Source organism: Candoia aspera, chromosome 2 (assembly GCF_035149785.1).
Source record: "Candoia aspera isolate rCanAsp1 chromosome 2, rCanAsp1.hap2, whole genome shotgun sequence".
In the NCBI taxonomy this organism is placed as follows: Eukaryota; Metazoa; Chordata; class Lepidosauria; order Squamata; family Boidae; genus Candoia; species Candoia aspera.
Window position 1 is genome coordinate 153,160,435 of NC_086154.1, and position 22,812 is coordinate 153,183,246.

At 43.8% G+C, this 22,812-nt stretch overlaps 3 protein-coding genes across 3 annotated transcripts in view; 2 read left to right on the forward strand and 1 right to left on the reverse strand.

The window, feature by feature from the left end:
* Positions 1 to 22,812, reverse strand: part of KHSRP (KH-type splicing regulatory protein) — a 292,174-nt gene that overhangs the window by 48,916 nt on the left and 220,446 nt on the right. The window lies entirely within an intron of this gene.
* RLN3 (relaxin 3) lies at positions 7,319 to 10,535 on the forward strand. Its single transcript, XM_063296639.1, has 2 exons — positions 7,319 to 7,770; positions 10,253 to 10,535. The coding sequence occupies exons 1-2, from the start codon at positions 7,611 to 7,613 to the stop codon at positions 10,507 to 10,509; spliced, it is 417 nt and encodes a 138-aa protein (XP_063152709.1). The 5' UTR covers positions 7,319 to 7,610; the 3' UTR covers positions 10,510 to 10,535.
* IL27RA (interleukin 27 receptor subunit alpha) overlaps positions 18,265 to 22,812 on the forward strand; it is a 30,766-nt gene continuing 26,218 nt past the window's right edge. Inside the window, exons 1-2 of the mRNA XM_063294345.1 lie at positions 18,265 to 18,296; positions 20,661 to 20,789. Of these exons, the coding sequence (XP_063150415.1) occupies positions 20,714 to 20,789 (76 nt within the window). The 5' untranslated portion in view covers positions 18,265 to 18,296; positions 20,661 to 20,713. The remainder of the gene's footprint in view (positions 18,297 to 20,660; positions 20,790 to 22,812) is intronic.

Genomic DNA, 22,812 nt, shown 5'->3' on the forward strand with positions numbered 1-22,812 from the left:
AACCCCAACATGTTCAAGGCACCTCCCCGCACCAAAAAACAAACAAACAACCATCCTGAAAAAATATAGGCACCAAGCCCACCAAATATAATCCATAGGTATTCTCACTATGGTGAACCATGATCTTGGAAGGCAGGGTTAGATATGTTTTGTTAAATATATTCCAGAAGTATGGAATCTTTCAATCTATGAAGAACTGTAAATATACCAAGCTTGGACTGTTGCAAATAAAAGATTATTCATGAAAGAATGCTTGTGTCCCAGAATCTAAAAGGTGGCTTAACAAAATTTGTGATCTCTCAGCCTTTGTAGTGAAGAGGAGGCAAGACCAGACTGTATGATTCAATGTGGTCTAAATTTAATTCTTGTTCAAAATTTTAATCATAAAGATGATGAGTCCCTCTAGTGAGAGGAGATGGGCGGTGACAAATTTGATAAATAAATAAATAGTTGAAATTATATAATTGCAGTGCTTATGCATGTGTGGGTATGTCTTTTCTATATATATTAAAAATTAAGTGCAGTTTTTGTTTTTTGAGATTTTAGGCTTATTTTGTTGTTTAGTTTTTTTTTAAAAAGCACTCCTTTTTTCCATTTCTTTTGTCCTAGCTAGTTTAATATAGGTTTGTTTTCCTTCTCCATTTTCCTCACTGTATAATAAAAATACTTAGACATTTAAAAAAAGGGAGAGAATGGTTTCTTTTGATAATCCTAGTCACATGCCTCAACACTATATAGACAGGAGGAGGCCCTACAGCATTTCCCCCCTTTTTTACTTAGTAATTGCCAGAAAGTAAAGCAGCAGGTAGAAGCCCTACTTCTCTCACACCCCAGAGCTAGTGAGGAGGATGCCAGCTGGCATGTACCTTAGAAGGTGGTGCTAGCAAGAACTACCAATCTGTTTCTCCAAGGGGCAGGGGGCAAGAATGCAGAAGTCTTCTAGGAGAGGAAGCCTGAGACATCCAGTTTTCTGATGTTAGCCCTTTGAGGTAGTCCACACAAGAAGCACAACCATGAGTACTAACTCTATCTTTATTGTAAGGTTACATTAACAGAATCTTGCAAGACTGAAAGTATTCCTCCCCTCCTTTCCTTTTACTCTCTGGAAAACTAGGGAGGGTCCCTTCTGAAAGGCTTCCCTCATCCTCTCTGTTTCTGTGGACTTGAGATACCTTTTGCGTTATGGTTGTCTAATCTGCAGCTCTTCCATCTGTCTCCCAAGGTCATTCCCATATACCATTACATCTACTCCATGGCTTCACCAAGCCACTCAAAGCTCATTGGGGCCCAGAGATTCTGGAGATAATGGTGATGCTTCCAATTTCCTATTCCATTTATTTGTAATTAAAAGAACCCTAAAGTAATTAAGTAAGTAAATGAATACAGTAGAACAGGTGACACATGAAACCTGGCAAGTGCTGAGTGAGGGGTCTACAAGCATATGGGTGCCCACTAGCACCACTCTGGGGACACAGGCTCTACCTCATCCATCTTTATAGACAAGTCTTTTGATTGTTCATTAAAACCTGGAGTGATAGAGAATATTTATTTTTATTTATTTACTATCCATGTCATGAGTACTGATGGCGAGCTGGAAGGGGCCTCTATCCAGGGGGGAAAATGCATGCGTAGTACTGAGGAATTAAGCAGCCATTCAAAGAGACACAGATCAGACCCGCCTTAACTTTTGGGGTTTATCTGTCTGGGTTTTTCCCACGCTTCTTCAGTTTGTTAGGATTCTGTTTTATGTAGCAGTAATAAACACTAGAGGCCTACTCCTTGTCTCAGTGTGATTCCTGACTGTTAGGACAATCCCGCCTTTATTATTTTTATAAATAAATCTTCCTCCTCCTATTTTCCCCACAACAGCAACCCGGTGAGGTGGGCTGAGAGAGAGGGACTGGCCCAAGGTCACCCAGCCGGCTTTCATGCCTAAGGCGGGACTAGAACTCTGTCTCCTGGTTTCTAGCTCAGCACTTTAACCACTGGACCAAACTTGTATCCTACAGGGCTGGAAAATTAGGAGGAATCTTTCTGATTTGTCTACTCATAGTGTTTCATCTCAGTCTATGGCCACCTTGGCAGGCTTTTGGCAATGTTTCTGCAACACTCTGGCCATTTATGGGTTACACTAGAGCAGTGTTTCTCAACCTCAGCAACTTTAAGATACGTGGACTTCAACTCCCAGAATTCCCCAGCCAGCCAGTCCACACATCTTAAAGTTGCTGAGGTTGCTGAGGTTGAGAAACACTGCCCTAGAGTGTTGCATGAACTCAGACTTTCTGGTTATTTATTTGATTTATATGCTGCCCATTCCGGGAGGTTAGTTAACGAGTTGGTGTGTTGTGCAAACCTAGAAATGTAGGTGAATTAAGTTGGCTTTCAATAAGCATCCCGTGTGATCACAGGCGTTATATACACCCCAACACTATGGCTTTCAAAATTCCAAATGTGCTCCCAACCCAAAAGTTTCCTACTCTTCTTTTAGGAGGAGATACGTTGCATTTTTTATCTAAGATCGGAGTTCAATGGGAACAGGATGAATACAGGCAGTTCATTTTTTAGATTGATCTTGCACAGGTTCCAGGCTGGGAATGGAATGCTCCCATTCCCACCCTTAATTCTGAGAAAAAGAATAAACACTGTGGCTGAAATCCAGCTATTTTCTTCCTGCAAATTTCTGAGACGTGATCTTGGAATTTTGAGGCGTCATAAAGAGGGTACTGAGGGGGCCACAGGCCACCCACTACTACGTTATATGGAATTTGCATAAATGGTTTATCTCCAACTTTACTCCTTTCAAAAAGAACCAATCTTTTACCTCTAATTATATTAAAAGGGACGTGGTGGCGCTGCGGGTTAAACCGCTGAGTTGCTGGGCTTGCCAATTGGAAGGTCGGCAGTTCAAATCCGCGTGACAGGGTGAGCCCCCATTGCTAGTCCCAGCTCCTGCCAACCTAGCAGTTCGAAAACATGCAAATGTGAGTAGATTAATGGGTACCGCTTCGGCCGGCAGGTAACGGCGTTCCGTTTAGTCATGCCGGCCACATGAACACGGAAGTGTCTACGGACAAACACCGGCTCTTCGGCTTTGAAACGGAGATGAGCACCGCCCCCTAGAGTCGGACACAACTGGACTTAATGTCAAGGGAAACCTTTACCTTTACCTATATTAAAAGTACAACGCTTCTTTGGAAGTTAGAGTCAAAATAAAATGCACATACAGCAGACAAAGCAACAAACTTTGATGGCAATGATAGATGCATTCTGTAAACTTCACAGAAGGCACAAAAAGGAGGTTACCATATCTGTGTTGCATTTTTGTACCTCTTTGCTGACGTCTAGGATGATCCAGATTTTTACAACCCAGATATGATAGCCCCTTTTTTCCTTGTTGCAATTCTTTAAACTTTATACTGTGTTTCATCTCTCTAATAGTTCCTTCAGTGCTTCAGTATTTCCAGCACACATACAGGCTCTGCTTGCATGCTTCTGGTGGGCTGTTCTTTGTGAGGGGAGGGGAATGTTTGGTTGACACGCCTGTGTTTTAAATGTGGTTAAAAAGCTAAATATAATACTTTTGAACTACTGCTTTTTTCTATGTGGTGCAGAAGTGGGAAGATGAATGTTTTGGCAAAGTATTAAGAAAGGGAAAAAACTGATTATAAGGTGTTAACACAGGTTGAGAAGAAGAGGCATAAAAATAGACAGTAGCTAAGATAAAACTCATTACCTGAGATGTTCCTTTTAGCATTTAACTAAATGCTAAGCATTAAGAAACAAAATATGACTGACTCCAAGTCCCGGACAGGAACAGGGATTGATACTTAAGGCTACCAGATCTGAACCGCAATAGTCTCTAAATGGCAGCAAAATGCTAACTGCTTGCTTCTATTTAGAAGTTGTCTGGATTTTTGCAGATCAGATCTGGTAGCCCTAACTGAACAGATATGGAAGTTCTTTCACACAAAAGTCAATTCCTAGTTCTTCTAAAAGCCCAATTTAAGTGAAAAAGGCTTCTTACTTATTATTGTTCAGCCCTATGATGAAGCCAGAAAGAAACCCACAAGAGAGAAAAATAAGGACCTATAATAAGAAGGTGCCTATTGGGTCAACCCAAAGGTCCTGTTTCCCAGAAGTCTTCAGCAAGGGCATACAGGCCATATCCCTCTGACTTCACTGTCTTGCCCTGATCTTAAGAAGGGTCTAGATCTGTTTGTTTTCGTCTGAAATGTTACTCTTATCGTGCAGCAGACAGCAAGCAAACTCAGCACTTGGGCCAAAGTTTATCTCTATCCCAATTAAGCCTGGATGTGGCATTTGATATGATGTACCCATGGACGAGGCTGCAGCAGTCTTTTTATCATGAAAGGGAAGAAAAAGGCCTCCTATCTCTAGCAGGCTGAAAGGCAGAATTTGGAGAGATAAGAAAAGTTCAGTGGTGTTCCTGCTACAAACATAACATGGAAGGTATTTGCATAATGGCATTTTATGAAGAATTTTAACAAGCCTCGGAGTCTTATTTGACATAGATGGAAACAAATCTACACTGCTGATGTTAAGCAATGGATTCAACACATGTGGGTTTTAAAACCAATTTTTGAAAATGTATTTAGATACTAAAAATAATGGAGCAATATGGTCAAGATTTAATAATAAGTATAGGGGTTGGATTAATTTTATATGGATCCTTTTTTCCACTGTAATGTATATAGTTTTTTAAATCATACTATCACTGACGTTTTATTCTTTTTGCTTTTTATACTTCACTCATTAAAAAATAGCATTAAAAACATAGTATGAAAGAGATCTTGCCAGAAGAGGGTGGGATGTATAAATGCTATAACAGCTGTAGAAAATGGCTCATTTGGGGTGCTGTTAAGAGCAACAGAATGAGAAGCAGGGCTGGTCCCGCTTAAAGCCATCTGCCAGGCGATACTCCTGCATGAAAGCTACTGAAATTAATTAAAGCAAAGAGACAGTTCTCTTGCACTTCCTGTTCTCTTCCAATTGGACTAGCATGTCAGGCTCTGCCTGCGATCCAGTAAAGACAGACGCTAGCGTAGGCTTAGGTTCTGGCTTTATTGAGAAACAGAGTGCATGCCTTTAAAAAGCTGAGAGTGAGGGGAGCGCGCTGGAACGGGATTTAAATAGCCCGCGCCGGTTAGCGCTCCACCCCACCTTATTCCAGGTGCGTCCCACGAGTCCCACCGGTTTCGTCCTTGTCAGATGAGAGGTCGTTAAGCCCCTCTGCGCCCCGGGCGTTGCCTCGATCGCCTTCCTGAACGGTAATGATTCATTGCCAGGCGATCAGGCTCTTAATCCTTTGACAGCTCGGGCGTGCCTCTCTTGTTGTTTAGTCAATTGCTTGTTGGCAACTTTGTATCGCTGTCTTCCACCACCGGTCTCGGTTGTTACTTAGTTTCCTGCATCTGTTGCTTTCTTTTGTGTTTCATAGTTGCCTTTGCCTTAATCCGCCAGGGACCCATTTCCCTGTATTGTCACGCGAGCCGTTGCGATGTCACAAGCATCGCAACGGTGATCGTGACATAGCAGCATTGAAGAATTCCTGGTATATTGTGTCCCAGGATCATCAGGGTATGAGGGAGGGATGTGTAAGTGGCATTTTTACCCTCTGTCTTAGTCATGGAAGTCTATTGGGCCAATGTGAGGAGCGGGAAACTGTTCCTATCAACTTTGAAAAAAAAAATCTGAACCAAAGGAACAAACCAAGTTTTCCATCCTGTCTTCCCCTCAGAAACCTACTGCCTGTTGCCACTTTCTGCCTTATGAGCTAAAATAATCTGCCTGGTTTCAGTGTTTGTAGAGGGAGAGAGATCTAGCCCTAGGGCTGGGGTTTCTGGGTTCCTTAGGGCTCAAAGCTCTTCCGTTTACAGTCTACATGAGAACCCTGAGGGAGGTCATCCAATAGCATGGTGTCAGGTATCATCTGTCTGATATAAAATCATCAGATTTCATATCTTGACCCCTGGCTGACCAAGTGATGCTATTGATGCGCTGTCTCAGTGCCTGGAGGCTGTTAGTGTCTGGAGGGAAGGAGGAGGTTGAGGCTCAACCCTAACAAGACGGAATAGCTTTGGGTTCATGGATCAGTTGTGTTGGAGACCTGGCATCTTTAGTTTTCCATGGGGCTGCACTTCCCCAGACAGAACTGTTGCATAAGCTGGACTCACAGCACTTGCTGGAAGAGCAAGTGGCAGTCATTTTCTTAGATCTACCCCATGGACCCTTTCCTGGATCAGCAGAACTTGCCCACAGTTACTCATGCCTTAGACACCTCTCACTTATTGCAATGTCCTCTGCATGGGGCTGCCTTTGAGGAGCATTGTCTAGAATACAGCCGTAAGGGCAGTTATGAGTGCACTTCAGTATGCCCATGTGACAACTGTGCTCCATGAGCTGCACTGCTTACTAGTGAGCTTCTGGGTGCAATTCAAGGTGTTTATTGTCATCTATAAAGTTTGTGGTCTGGCTCTTTAAGGGACAGCTTTCTCCTATTCTCTCTACCCATCCCATATAAGATCACAGGGTCAGTATGCTTCAGGTCCCAATGACTAACAGTGTCATCTTGTGAAACCCAGAGTCATGCCTCACCCTCTGGAAGACCATCCCCCCAGAGGTGGTTCATATGATTCCTCCCTTGCTGTCCTTCAAAACAAAACAAAACAAAACTAAACTAAACTAAAAAACACACTGAACAACCTAACTTTTCAAAGAGGCCAGAGGCCAAGGCAATTTGTGACCCAGGCGGGTGGGTAGTTGGAACATATCCCTCCCATGCATTGTATCTCCATATTTGATTTTATATTTATATTTTAATGAAGTTCAACACTGTACAATGTCTTGAGTCTCCCGACCTGATGGCCTTATAAATCCAATAAAATAAAAATAAAAAGAGGAGAGGGAAGGGAAGGGAAGGGAAGGGAAGGGAAGGGGGCATGCTGCACTTTGATCTGGGGCACCATTGCTGAGGATAGCACTAAGTTAAAAGACTGACAGAGGTATGTAATACCACAGCAACTGACTCTATCCTGGTACATTGCAGACACTTGGGGCATAATTCCCAGCCACTCCTGCCAAATGACCAAGCTGACCAGGGGATAGTGGGAGATGTAATAAGGGTGAGAACCCTGCTTGCCTGCCTTCCTGCTTCCATCTGTGCACTTGGGACATAAAGGTCTTCTAAATGCCTAGATAGTTATAGGGAGTCTTGGAGAGTTGTTCTGCCTGTTCCTGTCCCACTCTTGCTTTCGGCATTTGCATTATCTTGCTGAGCATTTTCTCTGTATGCACTACATGTGCATCAGTCCCTGCCAAGAAAGGCCAGGTAAGCGCTGAACACAATTCCTTATCTGCCAAACTGATAACAAGAGAAAGGTTATCTCTGATTAGTGAACATCCTCAATAAGCCAAGTCCTCCCCCACCAAGAAAGGTCTCTACCCCCTCCTGCTGCTAATTGGGGAGATAGCCTGAAAGATGCTTGTGTCCACCTGGAGATATAAAAAGAGCTCAGGTACACTGAGAGAAGCTGGCAAGAGGGAGTTGTGCTGCTGCAGGGGACTCCCTTCCTGTATCGCAGAGCTCAGTCATGCACAAGTTCCTCCTGGCTCTGGTGCTTGGGGTGCTGCTCTCAGAGAAATGGCTGGTGAGTGAAGCCAGGACACCCCCCTATGGCGTTAAGCTGTGCGGCAGGGAGTTCATCCGTGCTGTCATCTTCACGTGTGGAGGATCCCGCTGGAGACGAGCAGGTGAGCAAAGGGGATGCTGGCAAACTTGGGCTTGAGGGTAGTTGTTAAGGTAGAGCAGCCTTCCCTAAGGCGATGTCCTCCAGATAGGGAAGGACCATAGTTCCTAAAATTCCCAGCTAATGTAGCCCTCCATAATGGAGATATCAGGTTACCACCTCCCAACACCCAAGTACCCTTCAGAACATGGGTACTTCACAGAGGCCTTCACAAAGGCCTAATCTTTATTTGGATAATTATACTTCCCATCTTTTTGAAGGAGGAAAATCAAATGAATCACCACTTCATAAGATCTAATTAGACCAGATTAAAACAGATTACTGTATACCAATGAACCAGAAAGCTCCCATTCCAGACCCAGATCCAGAAGTATGAGATGGGCGGTAAGCTGCTTCATCTCAGATAATGAGTATCATCCTGCTGGACATTAAGGAGATTCCCAATTCAAGGCATAAATATGTGATACAAAATGGTCAATCCTTCTATTCCTATGTAAAGAAAAACTGATGTCAGGTTTGAGGAAGAGTTAGAAAAAGACAGTTGTTCCCTAGGTCTTGGTTTCCAGTCTGTAGGAAGCCAGACTGCAGATATAAGAAGAAAGCCACAAATTGTACAGTTGAATTTTCCACATTTGGTGAAATCGCAGTTGTCAGCACACCCAGAGGGCAATGGATAAGTCTCACCCTGGGAAACTGCCTTCATGATCAAGGTATCTGCCCTGCCAGCTAAGCATCTGAGAACTTTAAGAAAGCCACAAAGGGAAGAAAGCTTTTCATTCACAAACTGCTGCTTTAGAAAGGAGTTATAAAAAGATGCAAAGAATGCTCTGACCAAGGTGGGATTGGGAGGCATGGGACAATTGGGCTGCCCTGAGAACTAACCAAAATTATTTTGTTGTTGTTGTTGGAAACATGGGCATTGCCTGAACACTCCAAGATAAGTTTACCACTGCACCATGCATTTGAAGCTGTTCTTGCACTGCTTCCTGTGTGAGTCTGTATGCTGCTAGTTAGTGTAAACTTGCAAGAGAATATAATGGCTTTCAGTTAAAGAACAGGAAAGGACTAAGCAGCTGCTGCTCCAAGGCAGGACCATGCATTTTCTAGCCCTTTGCTCCATCATCTATGGCTCAGGCTGTCTGATTCATAGCCCAGAGTGTGCTTCCAAGCAAAGGGTAGCTATGCTGTGGGAAGGCACATTCAGGGAAGCTGCCCTGCCATTTACCAACAGACTTACTCCACTTCCACTATTCAGTTCGTGCAGGTTGGGTTACAACTCCCATTACCCTAGTCAGTAAACCCCTTGCTACATGGGGTGAGAGTTGTGACCCATTCCTTCCCAAGAGTGTCAGTTTGAGTTTAAAAGTAGGTATAATTGGTCCAGTTGAAATCCTACTGTATAGGAAGGGACTTGATTGTTCATCTAGGGCAGGTTTGTCCTAATGGACAACGTAATAGTAGACAGTGTAATAGCTGGCTGGTAGAAGGCACTCCTGCACAAGACAGGAGTCTTTTTCTGCTCTACCAGGAGATGCTGGAAACCAAACCTGGGGCCTTTTGGGTGCAAAGCTTGGATACCGTTTGAGGAGCACATGCCATCTGCTACTGAAAAGAGTGCACAAGTAAAGAAAAATGCAAAGACGAAGGCACATCAAAGTAACATCCCTACTTCAGCTGGAGATAGCACAAGTCCTTCCTAAACTTTTGTCCATTTCTTCTGCCCACCATTTCCTGTCTATTCAAAATGGAAGTTACACATCTGAAAACAGCTGGGGGTGGAGGATGAGGAAGTAATTGCAAAGCTGTAGGTGAGGGACAAGTCAAACATCCCTGTACGGGAAACTAAATTGCAAGCATTTCCTTCCAACGTGACCCCCTTTTGAATGTGCTTTTGACTGCACAAAACAGATCTGTTGGCATTTAAATTGGCATACGGCACTTCCCCACCACTGTTCTGAGGCCCAATCCTGCACTGGGCAGTTTAAACTAACCCACAATCACCTTCACTTCCATTGACCTGGATATGTAGAAAACACTGCCATCCAACCACCGCTCGCCCTCTTCCCCTTCTGTAAATGTGCTTGAAATACTGAGACTCAAGCCCTTATTTGGAAAAGGCATATCTGAATGGCTGTATCTGAGTATCTGCTAACCTCAGAATTTGTTCAGCCTTCTGCTTCAGTGCTATTTCAGATATTACTTTATTTACTTACTAATACAATTAACATTAACACCAAAATTAATTAATATTCCCTCAGACAGCCCACAAAGCATTTGTTCCCCAAAGGTGTTACAAAAATGCAGGTTTTGCTACTTCAGTAGAGGATGTAAGTATGGGGGCAACCTAGATACTTACTCAGCTTCATCTGATGCCTGTTACTTTAAGACATCCTGATTCAGTTGAAATCTCAGCAGTAGTATTGGTCAGCTGAGCCCAGTATCTTGCCTCTGGTCCCCCACTTTCCAATGTTGCCTTCTCATTGCAGGAAATCTCAGTGCCCTCCTTGGTGGAGATTCTGCAGAAGCCTTTGATGCAACATCATCATCCAATGAATGGAATCCAGTCCATTCCTCCCCACAGGATCCCTCTGACAGTTATGGGAGCTGGAGAGGCCAGCAGAGCTATGCCCTCTCTGAAGAGCCCTGGCCTTTGGCTCGTGGAGCCCGAGATATTATGGCAGGCCTGAGCAATGCCTGTTGCAAGTGGGGCTGCAGCAAGCGTGAAATCAGCTCTTTATGTTAGATAGCAGTCTGCGCTTATTGCATGTGTCCTTGGTTAAAAAATAAAATAAAATAAAACAAGGAAGTATGCATCAGTTATTTGTGAGCTTGAAGTTTAACCAGCATGCATTCGAATGCTACATAGCTAGCCATGAATTCCTCCATGAAATATTCATGCCTTTCATCAAGGTAGGCACTGATTCTCAAAGAAGCCTATGGATCCCACTTATAAACTGATGAAGTGCTTTGCAGATTTCATGTGAACGCCTTGTTGCACCATTTCCTTGAATTTTAGAACCTCAGTGAGCCTCAGACACAACCAGAATGAACAGTTACATTTCCTAGCCTCCCATTCCACTCAGCTAAAATTAGTAAAGCTGGATTTCCTGGAATGGCTGGGGGCCAAGGAGGGTTCATAACAGAAGCAGAGAATGTCTAGTAGAAAAGTATGATGCAATGGCTTTCCTGAGTGTTTGGGAGGGTCGCAAATTTTATCTTACGAACAAATTTCTGGGTTGGTATTGGAGTCAGTCTCCCAACCAACAGCTTTCAGGTTGGTGCTGCTTCCATGGCGTACCCATTTTTCCTCTTAGAGAAGGACTAAGCCTGCTTCTCTGAGATTCAAATGACCCTATATCAAAGCTGAAAAGAAAAAAAAAAGATGAAATGAAACAAAATAATGAGATGGACTGTGCTGACTCAAACAGTTTGGTCTAATAGGTGGGATCATCCAGCTGGGATCTGTTTTGTTTTGGTGACATCAGTGCTCCTCAAATTAGAAACATCGCAAGATGTTTGCCTAACATTTCCAGGCAGCTGGACAAGTTTATCATGTGAAATGCCTGAAAAAATTGAGAAGAGCTGAAAAGGTTTAGGGAAAAGTCAGTGACATTTCTCAGATTATTTGTTTAGTCGCTTCCGACTCTTCGTGACTTCATGGACCAGCCCACGCCAGAGCTTCCTGTCGGTCGTCAACACCCCCAGCTCCCCCAGGGACGTGTCCGTCACCTCTAGAATATCATCCATCCATCTTGCCCTTGGTCGGCCCCTCTTCCTTTTGCCTTCCACTCTCCCTAGCATCAGCATCTTCTCCAGGGTGTCCTGTCTTCTCATGATGTGGCCAAAGTATTTCAGTTTGGCCTTTAATATCATTCCCTCAAGTGAGCAGTCTGGCTTTATTTCCTGGAGGATGGACTGGTTTGATCTTCTTGCAGTCCAAGGCACTCTCAGAATTTTCCTCCAACACCACAGTTCAAAAGCATCGATCTTCCTTCTCTCAGCCTTCCTTATGGTCCAGCTCTCGCAGCCATATGTTACTACAGGGAACAACATTGCTTTAACTATGCGGACCTTTGTTGTCAGTGTGATGTCTCTGCTCTTAACTATTTTATTGAGATTTGTCATTGCTCTTCTCCCAAGGATTAAGCGTCTTCTGATTTCCTGACTGCAGTCAGCATCTGCAGTCATCTTTGCACCTAGGAATACAAAGTCTTTCACTGCTTCTACATTTTCTCCCTCTATTTGCCAGTTATCAATCAAGCTGGTTGCCATAATCTTGGTTTTTTTGAGATTTAGCTGCAAGCCAGCTTTTGCACTTTCTTCTTTCACCTTCATCATAAGGCTCCTCAGTTCCTCTTCACTTTCAGCCATCAAAGTGGTATCATCTGCATATCTGAGATTGTTAATGTTTCTTCCAGAGATTTTAACTCCAGCCTTGGATTCCTCAAGCCCAGCACGTCGCATGATGTGTTCTGCGTACAAGTTGAATAGGTAGGATGAGAGTATACAGCCCTGCCGTACTCCTTGTCCAATCTTAAACCAGTCCGTTGCTCCGTGGTCTGTTCTTACTGTTGCTACTTGGTCGTTATACAGATTCTTCAGGAGGCAGACAAGATGACTTGGTATCCCCATACCACTAAGAACTTGCCACAATTTGTTATGGTCCACACAGTCAAAGGCTTTAGAATAGTCAATAAAACAGAAATAGATGTTTTTCTGAAACTCCCTGGCTTTTTCCATTATCCAGCGGATATTGACAATTTGGTCTCTAGTTCCTCTGCCTTTTCTAAACCCAGCTTGTACATCTGGCAATTCTCGCTCCATGAACTGCTGAAGTCTACCTTGCAGGATCTTGAGCATTACCTTACTGGCATGTGAAATGAGTGCCACTGTTCGATAGTTTGAACATTCTTTAGTGTTCCCCTTTTTTGGTATGGGGATATAAGTTGATTTTTTCCAATCTGATGGCCATTCTTTTGTTTTCCAAATTTGCTGGCATATACCTTGACAGCATCATCTTGCCAGATTTTGAACAGTTCAGCTGGGATGCCGTCGTCTCCTGCTGCCTTGTTATTAGCAATGCTTCTTAAGGCCCACTCAACCTCACTCTTCAGGATGTCTGGCTCTAGCTCATTGACCACACCGTCAAAGCTATCCCCGATATTGTTATCCTTCCTATACAGGTCTTCCATATATTCTTGCCACCTTTTCTTGATCTCTTCTTCTTCTGTTAGGTCCTTGCCATCTTTGTTTTTGATCATGCCCATTTTTGCCTGGAATTTACCTCCAATGTTTCTAATTTTCTGGAAGAGGTCTCTTGTCCTTCCTATTCTATTGTCTTCTTCCACTTCTGCGCATTGCTTGTTTAAAAATAATTCCTTATCTCTTCTGGCTAACCTCTGGAATTTTGCATTTAATTGGGCATATCTCCCCCTATCACTGTTGCCTTTTGCTTTCCTTCTTTCTTGGGCTACTTCTAGTGTCTCAGCAGACAGCCATTTTGCCTTCTTGGTTTTCTCTTTCTTTGGGATGTATTTTGTTGCCACCTCCTGAACAATGCTGCCAACTTCTGTCCAGAGTTCTTCCGGGACCCTATCTACTAAGTCCAGTCCCTTAAATCTATTCTTCACCTTCACTGCATATTCCTTAGGAATATTAGTGAGCTCATATCTAGCTGATCTGTGGGTCTTCCCTTAGTCTGATCCTAAATTGTGCAAGAAGTTCGTGATCTGAACTACAGTCAGCTCCAGGTCTTGTTTTTACCGACTGTACAGATGTCCACCACCTTTGGCTGCAAAGGATGTAGTCAATCTGATTTCGGTGTTGTCCATCTGGTAAAGTCCATGTATAAAGCCGTCTCTTAGGTTGTTGGAAGAGAGCGTTTGTGATGCAGAGTGAATTGTCTTGGCAAAATTCTATCAGCCTATGTCCTGCTTCGTTTTGGTCTCCCAGGCCATACTTACCTGTAATTCCAGGTGTCATTTGACTGCCCACCTTAGCATTCCAGTCTCCTGTGATGAAAATAACATCTCTTTTAGGCGTGTTGTCCAGTAGGTGCTGCAGATCCTCATAGAACTGCTCTACTTCAGCTTCTTCAGCATTTTTGTGGTTGGGGCGTATATTTGGATCACTGTGATGTTAGATGGCTTGCCCTGAATTCGAATTGAGATCATTCTGTCGTTTTTTGGGTTGTATCCAAGCACTGCTTTAGCCACTTTACTATTAATTATGAAGGCTACTCCATTTCTTCTGTGGTCCTCTTGTCCACAGTAGTAGATCTGGTGGTCATTTGATGTGAAGTGGCCCATTCCAGTCCAGTTCAGTTCACTGACGCCCAAAATGTCTATCTTTAATCTTGACATCTCACCAATAACCACATCCAATTTGCCCTGGCTCATAGATCTTACATTCCAGGTTCCAATGGTGTGTTGATCCTTAGAACATCGGATTCGCCATTCACCACCAGCACCGTTGGCCGCTAGCCGTCCTTTCGGCTTTGAGCTAGCTGCGTCATCATGTCTGGGGCTAGTTGAGCTCATCCTCTGTTCCTCCCCAGTAGCATTTTGACCATCTTCCGACCTGGGGGTCTCATCTTCTGATGGTATACCGACATATCTCTGGTTGTACTGATCCATTGAGTTTTCACAGCAAGAATACTGGGGTGGGTTGCCATTACCTTCCCCAGGGATCGCATTTAGCCTGACCTCTCTGTCATGACCTTCCCATCTTGGGTGGCCCTTCACGGTTTAGCTCATGGCATCACTGAGGTGCTCAAGCTCCAGCACCACGACAAGGTAACGATCCTTTGCTGAAGGTTTCTCAGATTGGCTTGGTGCAATTTTACCTGGAATGATCTGCCGTAAGACCAAACCTTTGAGAAAATGTATGTAAATCACACTAACATCATATTTTCTTCTGCAACTGGGCTAAAGAAAGGAAGATTGACTCTTGGGGTCTATTGATTGCTGTATGCCAGCTGTCCCATTGACCTACATACGTTAGACTACAACTCATGCTATCCTTAGTCAGAATTATGAGAGTGGTGGTCCAACACCTCAAAAGGATGCACAGTCTGGGAATGAAATGGTCAATTGCCAGAGAAAGCTTCACACTTCCCTCCATCCAAAACATTTTTCCGCCTGTGGAAATCCAGATCAGCATAAGTCTGCAAATCTGCAGGTGAAAAAAGCTGCTCATGATTGATTTTCAGCAGTGGCAAATGTGAAACATGGCTGGGTAGCTAAAGGCCTAAGTACCTTCTTCCTGTCCCCAACACTTTTCCATTCCTGATCCTTCCCACCCCAGGCTCCACTTTTCTTGGCAGTCATGTTTTATACATGTATAACATTTAACGACTGGGGAAGGCAATGGCAAACCACCCCGCTATAGTCTGCCAAGAAAATGTCACAAAAGTGGTGGCCCCGCAAAGGGTCAGACTTGACTCGGTGCTTGCACAGGGGACCCTTCACCTTTTCATCAACACTTAATTGTGTATTATACATGTGTAACATTTAACACGTATGCATGCAGGCACTCTTGTGCCAATCTGATATTAAATTTAATTCATTAAATTTATATCCTATCTGCAAGACCCCACATTCTGTACATCGTACTCTCTTCTCCACTTTCCCCGTAACTTTGATATTTAAATTTCACAATCCCCTTCCAAAACAAAAGCCTCCTAGCCATGGGCTTACCAAGCCTTTCCACTTACTTCAGAGTTGACTTTTCCCATGCAGATTGCAGCCATCATACTTCTCATCCCTACGTAGCATGGTGCTTACCTAAAGTGTTGTCTGAATTCCTTGGCTTCAAAAGTTGATTCCTGCTAAGTAGGATAGCTGGGTGATCCAAGTTTGGATCAGTCATTCTTAGCTGATTCCCAGAAAAGCTAAGTCAAGTCCCAAAGGCCTTGTGGAACAGCTAAGGATTTATGGGATTTATGAGATTTCAGAAGGGTAGAAGAGTGGGAACTATCTCTGCCTTGGGTAACAAGCTGTTCCAGAAGAGGGAATCCCCTACAGAGAATGCCTACTTTTGGGCTCCCACCTGTTGCACCTCTTAATAGCTAAGGACCTTCAGCAGACATTCTGTACATCCTTAGAATGGGCAGGCAGAATCTGTATGAGGTATGTGATCTCAAAGATACCCAGGCCCTGAGCCATACAGGTAGTTCTTGTTTAGTGACCGTTTGCAGTTACGATGATGATGAAAAAGTAGCTTTGCGACCAATCCTCGCATTTACAACCTTCACAGGTCTGTAAAGGAAAGGAAAGCTGAAGTAAGATCATAAGCACAGTTGCAGTTTCACTTAGCAACCACTTTGCTTAATGACCAAGTTGTGGGCCCCAATTGTGGTCATTAAACAAGGACTCCATTTGGGAGATGACATCGCTGTGAATGACCATCTTCAGCATCCCATCCTAAGTAAGGCTGCAATTGGTGGGCCAGCTGGACCTTGGCAAAAGATCTTCTGGCCACAGTCTCCACCCATGGTGTTTTAGCAGGAACTGTGTGTCTAGGAGCAGCTTCAGACTGTAAGCTTCCTCTTCACAGGGGAGCACCCTCCAACCCAAAGGGAGTCACAGATGGTATAAAATGGCAGGATCAGTGGGCTTCCAAATGAAAGTACAGTCTGTTTTGCTTGGGTTGCCTTCTTCTGGGATGTTTTTTCAGCTTCCCAGTCCAGCTCACAGCCCAGGGATTCCCTAGAGGTTTTCTCCCAGAATTAATAATTTAAATACAGGTAGTCCTCGACTTACAACCATTCATTTAGCAACTGTTCAAAGTTACAATAGCACTGAAAAAAGTGACTTACAACTGGTCCTCACGCTTATGGCCGTTTCAACGTCCCTGCAGTCATGTGTTCAAAATTCAGGCACTTGGCAAACGGCATTTATTTACAACAGTTGCTGTGTCCTGGGGTCACATAATTGCCATTTGTGACCTTCCCAGCTGGCTTCCGACAAGCAAAGTCAATGAGGGAAGCCAAATTTGCTTAACCACGTGATTCACTTAATGACTGTGGCGATTCATTTAATGACCGCAGCAAAAAGGTCATAAAAATTGGGTGTGACTCACTTAATGATTGCCTTGCTTAGTGACAGAAGTTCCAATTCCAATTGTGGCCATAAATTGAGGACTACCTGTACACAAAGTTTTTTGAGAGCAGCCAGGGTGTTTGATATTGCCTCTAAGCTGGGCAGACTCATGCTAACCAAGCAGTGACTGGCACTGGTTTCCTGGCATACATATTAAGTGCAAGGACAATATTGGCTAATTACAGCATTCACTATAAGATGTAATGATGGTCACAAAGTCAAAGAGCCATTAAAGAAAAAACCTATCAGACCAATTCATGTGTTCCAAACCTTGTGAAAAAAAGGGTAGGGAGCTAACAAGCCTAACACATAATGAACTGTGTGTGATTAGAGTGGGGAATGACATGTGTTTATAAATCAGCTTTTTAGTTTAGCATGTTATAAAAATCCAAACTAAGTGGAAGCTACCCTTCCAATAGCAATTTTTTTTTCTCAGTCAAAAATGGGAAACCCAGTTCATTCTTGCAACCCTAACCCCAACGGAGAAAAATAAGCCAGTGCAGTAGCTCATGCATAGATGCAGCAAACACACTCCTCTGCAAAATCCTGATTGATGCATCCAAATATCTGGAGGAACTGGTCTAACTGCACCTAATGGCCATAATTCTGTCCTCCTCCCCTACTGGGACATCAAGACCAGAACTCTAAACCCGGCAAACACGGGACAGGTAGTTTATTTGTTACAGCACATCAGTATGTCATCCCTCCAAATTACCGTTGCACCTCTTATAAAGGGAAGCGGGGGTCGAAGGAATCTGCATCCAGCCACCGGAACATAACTTTGAGCGGCACGTGACAAAGAAGGCTCGGAAGAGTCCCGACGAGCGTCGGTCCTTACTTTTTTTTTCTCTAGCGGTTAGCCGGTTATACGTGCTTAATGGGAAAAGCAACAGGGCTCCTTACCGCCCTTTGCACTCTTACTGGGACCATATGAAGTCGGCCTGCCCTCGCGATGCACCGCCTGCAGCTGCTCCGAAGACCTGTCCTGCGGCCCCCGGCAGCCCGAGCCCGAAGCCCAAGGGCGTGAGTAATCCCGACGCCTGTGCTGCTCTGTGAAAGCCGTCCGAGTTCCTCCTTTCGGTCTTTTGAGAGCGCGGCGGGCGCGGAGGAGACAGGCGGCTTTCTCTTCCCTCCCGGCCCTCGGTGGTAAACAGACCTGCATCAAAAGAGGAAATGGAAAGTTTGCGAGAAGCAGGCTCCTCTTTCCGAAGCGGCGGTTGCCCCGCTTCCCCCGCCACCCCGGTTCCCTCGGCTGGGCCGGGGGCGGAGCAAGCGCGGCGCGGAGGGCGATGGAGCGGCGTGATTGGCTTCCCGCGCCTGGGGCGGCGCCGCCCGGGAAGAGTTAAGGCCAGTGGCGAATTCTTCTTTCGGGTCCCCGGTCGGCGGAGCTGAGAACGTTCGCGATGGGGAGCGCGGGCGGCTGATGGTGGTAAGCGAGCTAAGGGGAAACGGCTCCTTCTCTCTTCGGGAAGAAATTGCTTGGGATTTTCTGCGTGCTCTGAGGAGGAACGATCGCCCTGTTTTTGTTTTTTTTTCCTCTTGGATCTTCCCAAGCCATTGGGAACTTCCCTTGTGCGAATAATTCTCCGATTAAAATTAGCTTCCGATTGGTGGCTTAGATAAAGTGGAAAGGGGATGTTTGGAGTTATTTCGTGCAAGTGGGAGCGAGAGGGCAAATTAAACAAGCGGCTGTCTGGTCCCAGAAACCTCTGAATTTCCAGCATTGGCACACACGAAATGGGGTGGTGACAAGGAGGAGTACGTTGTGAGACCCCCTCTCTGTTTCGTACGAGGTGTTCGATCTCCAGTCTGGAGGTTGATTTTTCTAGCTGGAAGGCGTTCATAGCAATCAGCCCGAAACATTGGAGCCAGAGGAAATTAGGGATGTGGCAGCTACCTCAGGATGTCCACAGGCACTGTTTCGAATCTACAGGCAATAGGGAAGATAATCTGCAATTATCACATCTGCCAACAGTCTGCCTGGCCTGTCTGCTAGGAGAGATCCACCGTCAGTCTGGTTTGACCTGGCTTGGAAAGGTCCGTATCCCATCAGGGAAACAGATTCCTGGAAGTCTTTTTCCTTTCCTTTTTCATTAGACTTGTAAGTTAGTGTGTAGCACCATGTGACCTTAGGCACTTCATACATATGAGTACATCCTATCAACCAGTTTCTCCAAATTTGGATCCAGATTATGCTCCCACCCTATGACACCGCTCAGGAAGCCATTGAAGAGCTGGCTATTCTCCCAGGCTATGGGGCAGGTTGATGGTTGAGCCCTTTTGAATGGGGGTTTTATTTCTTTGCTTATATGTTTTTGGGCTACATATAAACTCTTTTCTTTTATGGTATTGTTCTTTATTTTTATGGTCTTCTTTATTTTTATGGTATTGTTATTTTTCATTGTAAGTTGCCCTGAGTCATTAGAAGTTGGGTGGCTTCTAAATTGATTAAATAAATAAAATATTTTCTGTGCATACTTGTACCATTGCAAAAACTCTACGAAGGGTTTCACATAACGTGCTAAATTATAAACCAGAGTTTAAAAATGGCTGGGCTCACGTAATACAGTGAAAAAAACTACAGCTTAGCATCATATTATGTGAATCAGGTGTAACAGGATAATATGGTGTGTGAACATAACCACTGCCAGAGAAAAGGCCTGGGGAAACTCCATGTATCTGCTTCATGTGTAACTGTATTGTGCTAACCCACAGCTGCCTTAACCATATTTTGCTGAATAATCTTGCTGTGTTCATACTTTACATGGTTTGCTTGGATTTGACTTAGTTGGGTTCACAAACTATGCTGTTAGGATTTGTAAACCAACCTATGTATGAACTTAGTCTATTGTAGTTTATTTATTCAAACTACAGTACACTGGCTCCTACCCAATGGCTGCCCATCTTGAGCCATGTTCCTCTTCCAGACCTCTGGCGGAAGAATGCTCTTCTCTGAGAATATGAAAGGACAGTTGATAACCCCAAGCTCCCCATACATGGTGATATAGCAGAATTAGGAATAAACAGATTGCGATCTAGGCATCCACCTGTGGCTACTGCAAGGGAATTGGCTATAAAAAATTTTCATCTCCTTGATTCCTGGAGGCAACCTTGGCAAAAAGCCTGCCCCCAGCACTGTCAAAGCCTACCCTTTATTACAGTGAAGCTCCTGCTTTTGATCAGCCACGCAGAATATGGTCAGCTATCAATAGAGTGCGCACTAATCATGGCAGGTGTGCAGATTCCCTGTATAAATGGGGTAAGATACCATCTCCAAGGTGTGACTGCGGGGCTGACAGGCAAACTGTTAAACACATAATACAAGAATGTAAGACTAGAGCCTACGATGGGAACTTTGCTGATTTCCTGATGGCAACTGATGCTGCAAAAGACTATATTTGTAATCTTAAAGTTTGTTTTTATATACCTTTTTATATTCCCGTTTTTTAAAATATATTTGTAATATCTATGATGTGCTGCCATACCATAAATAAATAACAATACACTGGGTGAGCCCACTGATGGTTGATTATAAAAGTCAGGCAGAATGTGTGAATTCCTAGGTAACCATTCTTATTTATTATATTGGCTAAATGAGATTTCCACCCTTCATCCATTGCTATGGCTTATATTTTGAGCAATATGGTTATTCAGTCCTTGTAGCGTATTGCCAACAATGAGTGGCACAACGGTTTCCCAACCCTCACTCTGTTCTTCGAATTTGGAAATGTTTTGTTTTCTGCTCTGTTACTTTAACTACTTATGGTGGAATAATTTTCTTTTAATGCTACAGAGGCTGAGCATTTCTCCAAGGTGCTCCTCCATGTCACTAAATGAGTCAGCACCATGAAAAGCAGATGGGGTGTTGCAGGGGTGCTGCTTCTGCTGCTTCTAGCCTTTAAGGTCTCTGGGCTGAAAAAAGGTAAAGGAGAAATATTATCACTTCCCTTCAATAGGTCTGTTTCCAAAACACCTCAGCTGAGCTCCTGAGGACAGCCAATATGCTTGGCTGTTAACCCCAGTTAATGAACATGTGTGCTGAACCATTTTTAACTGCTGTGTGGAACTCTTTAAATGAGGGTTTAAGCCATATCCCAAATAGCTGCCATCTTGGATCTCTGTAACTCAGGTACCGTTCCTCAGATTCGTTGTAAGTTGTGGATCCAGTTTAAAGGGATTCAAGATGGCAGCCATTTAGGGCTCCAATGGTTAGAGATGCCTAAAACTTCCATAAAAAACGGTGTGGGGGTTAAAATGGTGGTATGCATGCATTCCCTGGGTTTGTAGTTGGATATGTTGTGCAAGTGTGGCTGTAATCTTGCATTTATACATATCTGCAGCAACATTGGGAGTAATTTTCTGTAGTGCTATCCTCTTAGTTGCAGTACTTGACTGAATCTTTCCTATCGGAATCTATTTTTTGACTGACTTTGTTGGCCAAACTCAAAATGTGGAAGTCACTAGCTCTTACACATTATGCTAGAAGATGAGCATGCTGGCTTAGGTGCCACACTGGCTCCCAACTCTCTTTTCCACTGCCCTTTCCTCAGAAATATGTTGAGTGCTGATGTTTGAATGCATCTCTGCAGCTTCAAAGCTGGGGGAAAAGCTACTAACTCATAACAGGGCAGCATGTAATTTGCTGTGGTACATAGAGTTAGTAGAGCCTTTTCCACACATATTCAACATCTCAAAATTATTGCATATGCGGACACCTTACAGTCCCATGAGATGGCACCACTGGCTAAGCAGCTGCATTGGTGAGTGAAGGCAATAAATTTCCTCAGTGTCTTTGAGTTGATATCTTTTGGACAAAAATGTCAACAGTATGGCAAAGTCACTCTCTCTCAGCCCACCCTGCCTCACAGGGTCATTGTGGGAAAAAAATAGGAGAAGGGAGCACTTTGTATGCCACCTTGACTCCTAAATGAAAGGTGGGATATAAACCCAATAAATAAATAAATAAATTGTCATCACCTTGGATAAAAGACCAAGCCTGAACTCTGCTTTCAGTATAAGAAGTTCCTGCTAGAAAACAGTAAATAGGTAGAATCATGTCCCTGCTGGCCCAGTGTGCTTCTGCTTGCTCGATAAGGGGTCATGGAGTCATAAATATTGGGTTGTGCATGTGGCAGTGAAGGCTTTGAAACCAACTGATTGAACTGTGGTAGTATCATAGACTCATCTAGATATACAACTATCTTTTGTTATAAAGGAAGCAAATTATATGAGGCTGGACAAGGATTATTTGGAAAGAAGCATTAAGGGAAGTTCATGAACAGGAATTCTGGAGACAAACAGGATGAAAGAGGAGGACTAAGCAGGCCCTGGGATAGAGGAATCTGACTGGAGAACTAATGGAGGAAAGTAAAAAAAGGCTGTGGGGGAAGTCCTGGTTTTAAGGACAGGAGAGGTAAGCTGTCTCTCTTGGCAAGACAGTTTATGATTCTTGGTATCCAAAATAAACAGAACAGAGTAGGTAGTAGTAGAGGCATTAGACTGAAGGAATTAATGGGAAAAAAGTGGGGTCAGAACAAAATAAAGAGTCTTTTGGACTTACCACTTATTCATTCTAGATGTTTTAGTCTAAATTTATTTGTTATTTCATTCAACGTAGGTGCCATCTGACTCCAAACAGGCCTGGGCAGCTCACAATATAATAAAGAATAAAAAAGTGATTCAAAACAAGACAAGCTGGGATTGGGTTGCTTGATACAAAAACAAGCAAAACACATCCAACAAGGGCCTCCATCCATCCTAGCCATGCTGTCAGAGGCTAACTAAGGTTGTAACTCAAAACATCTGGAAGATACCAAATAGGGTTAAAGTGACCTAAAAAGAGAAAGGGTTGTGCCTTCTATTGGAAGGAAGGTGACTAAGAATGGTTGGGTGGTTGGGACTGCCAGGAAGAAAAAGAGTATTTGGCATGATCAAGTCTAGACTAT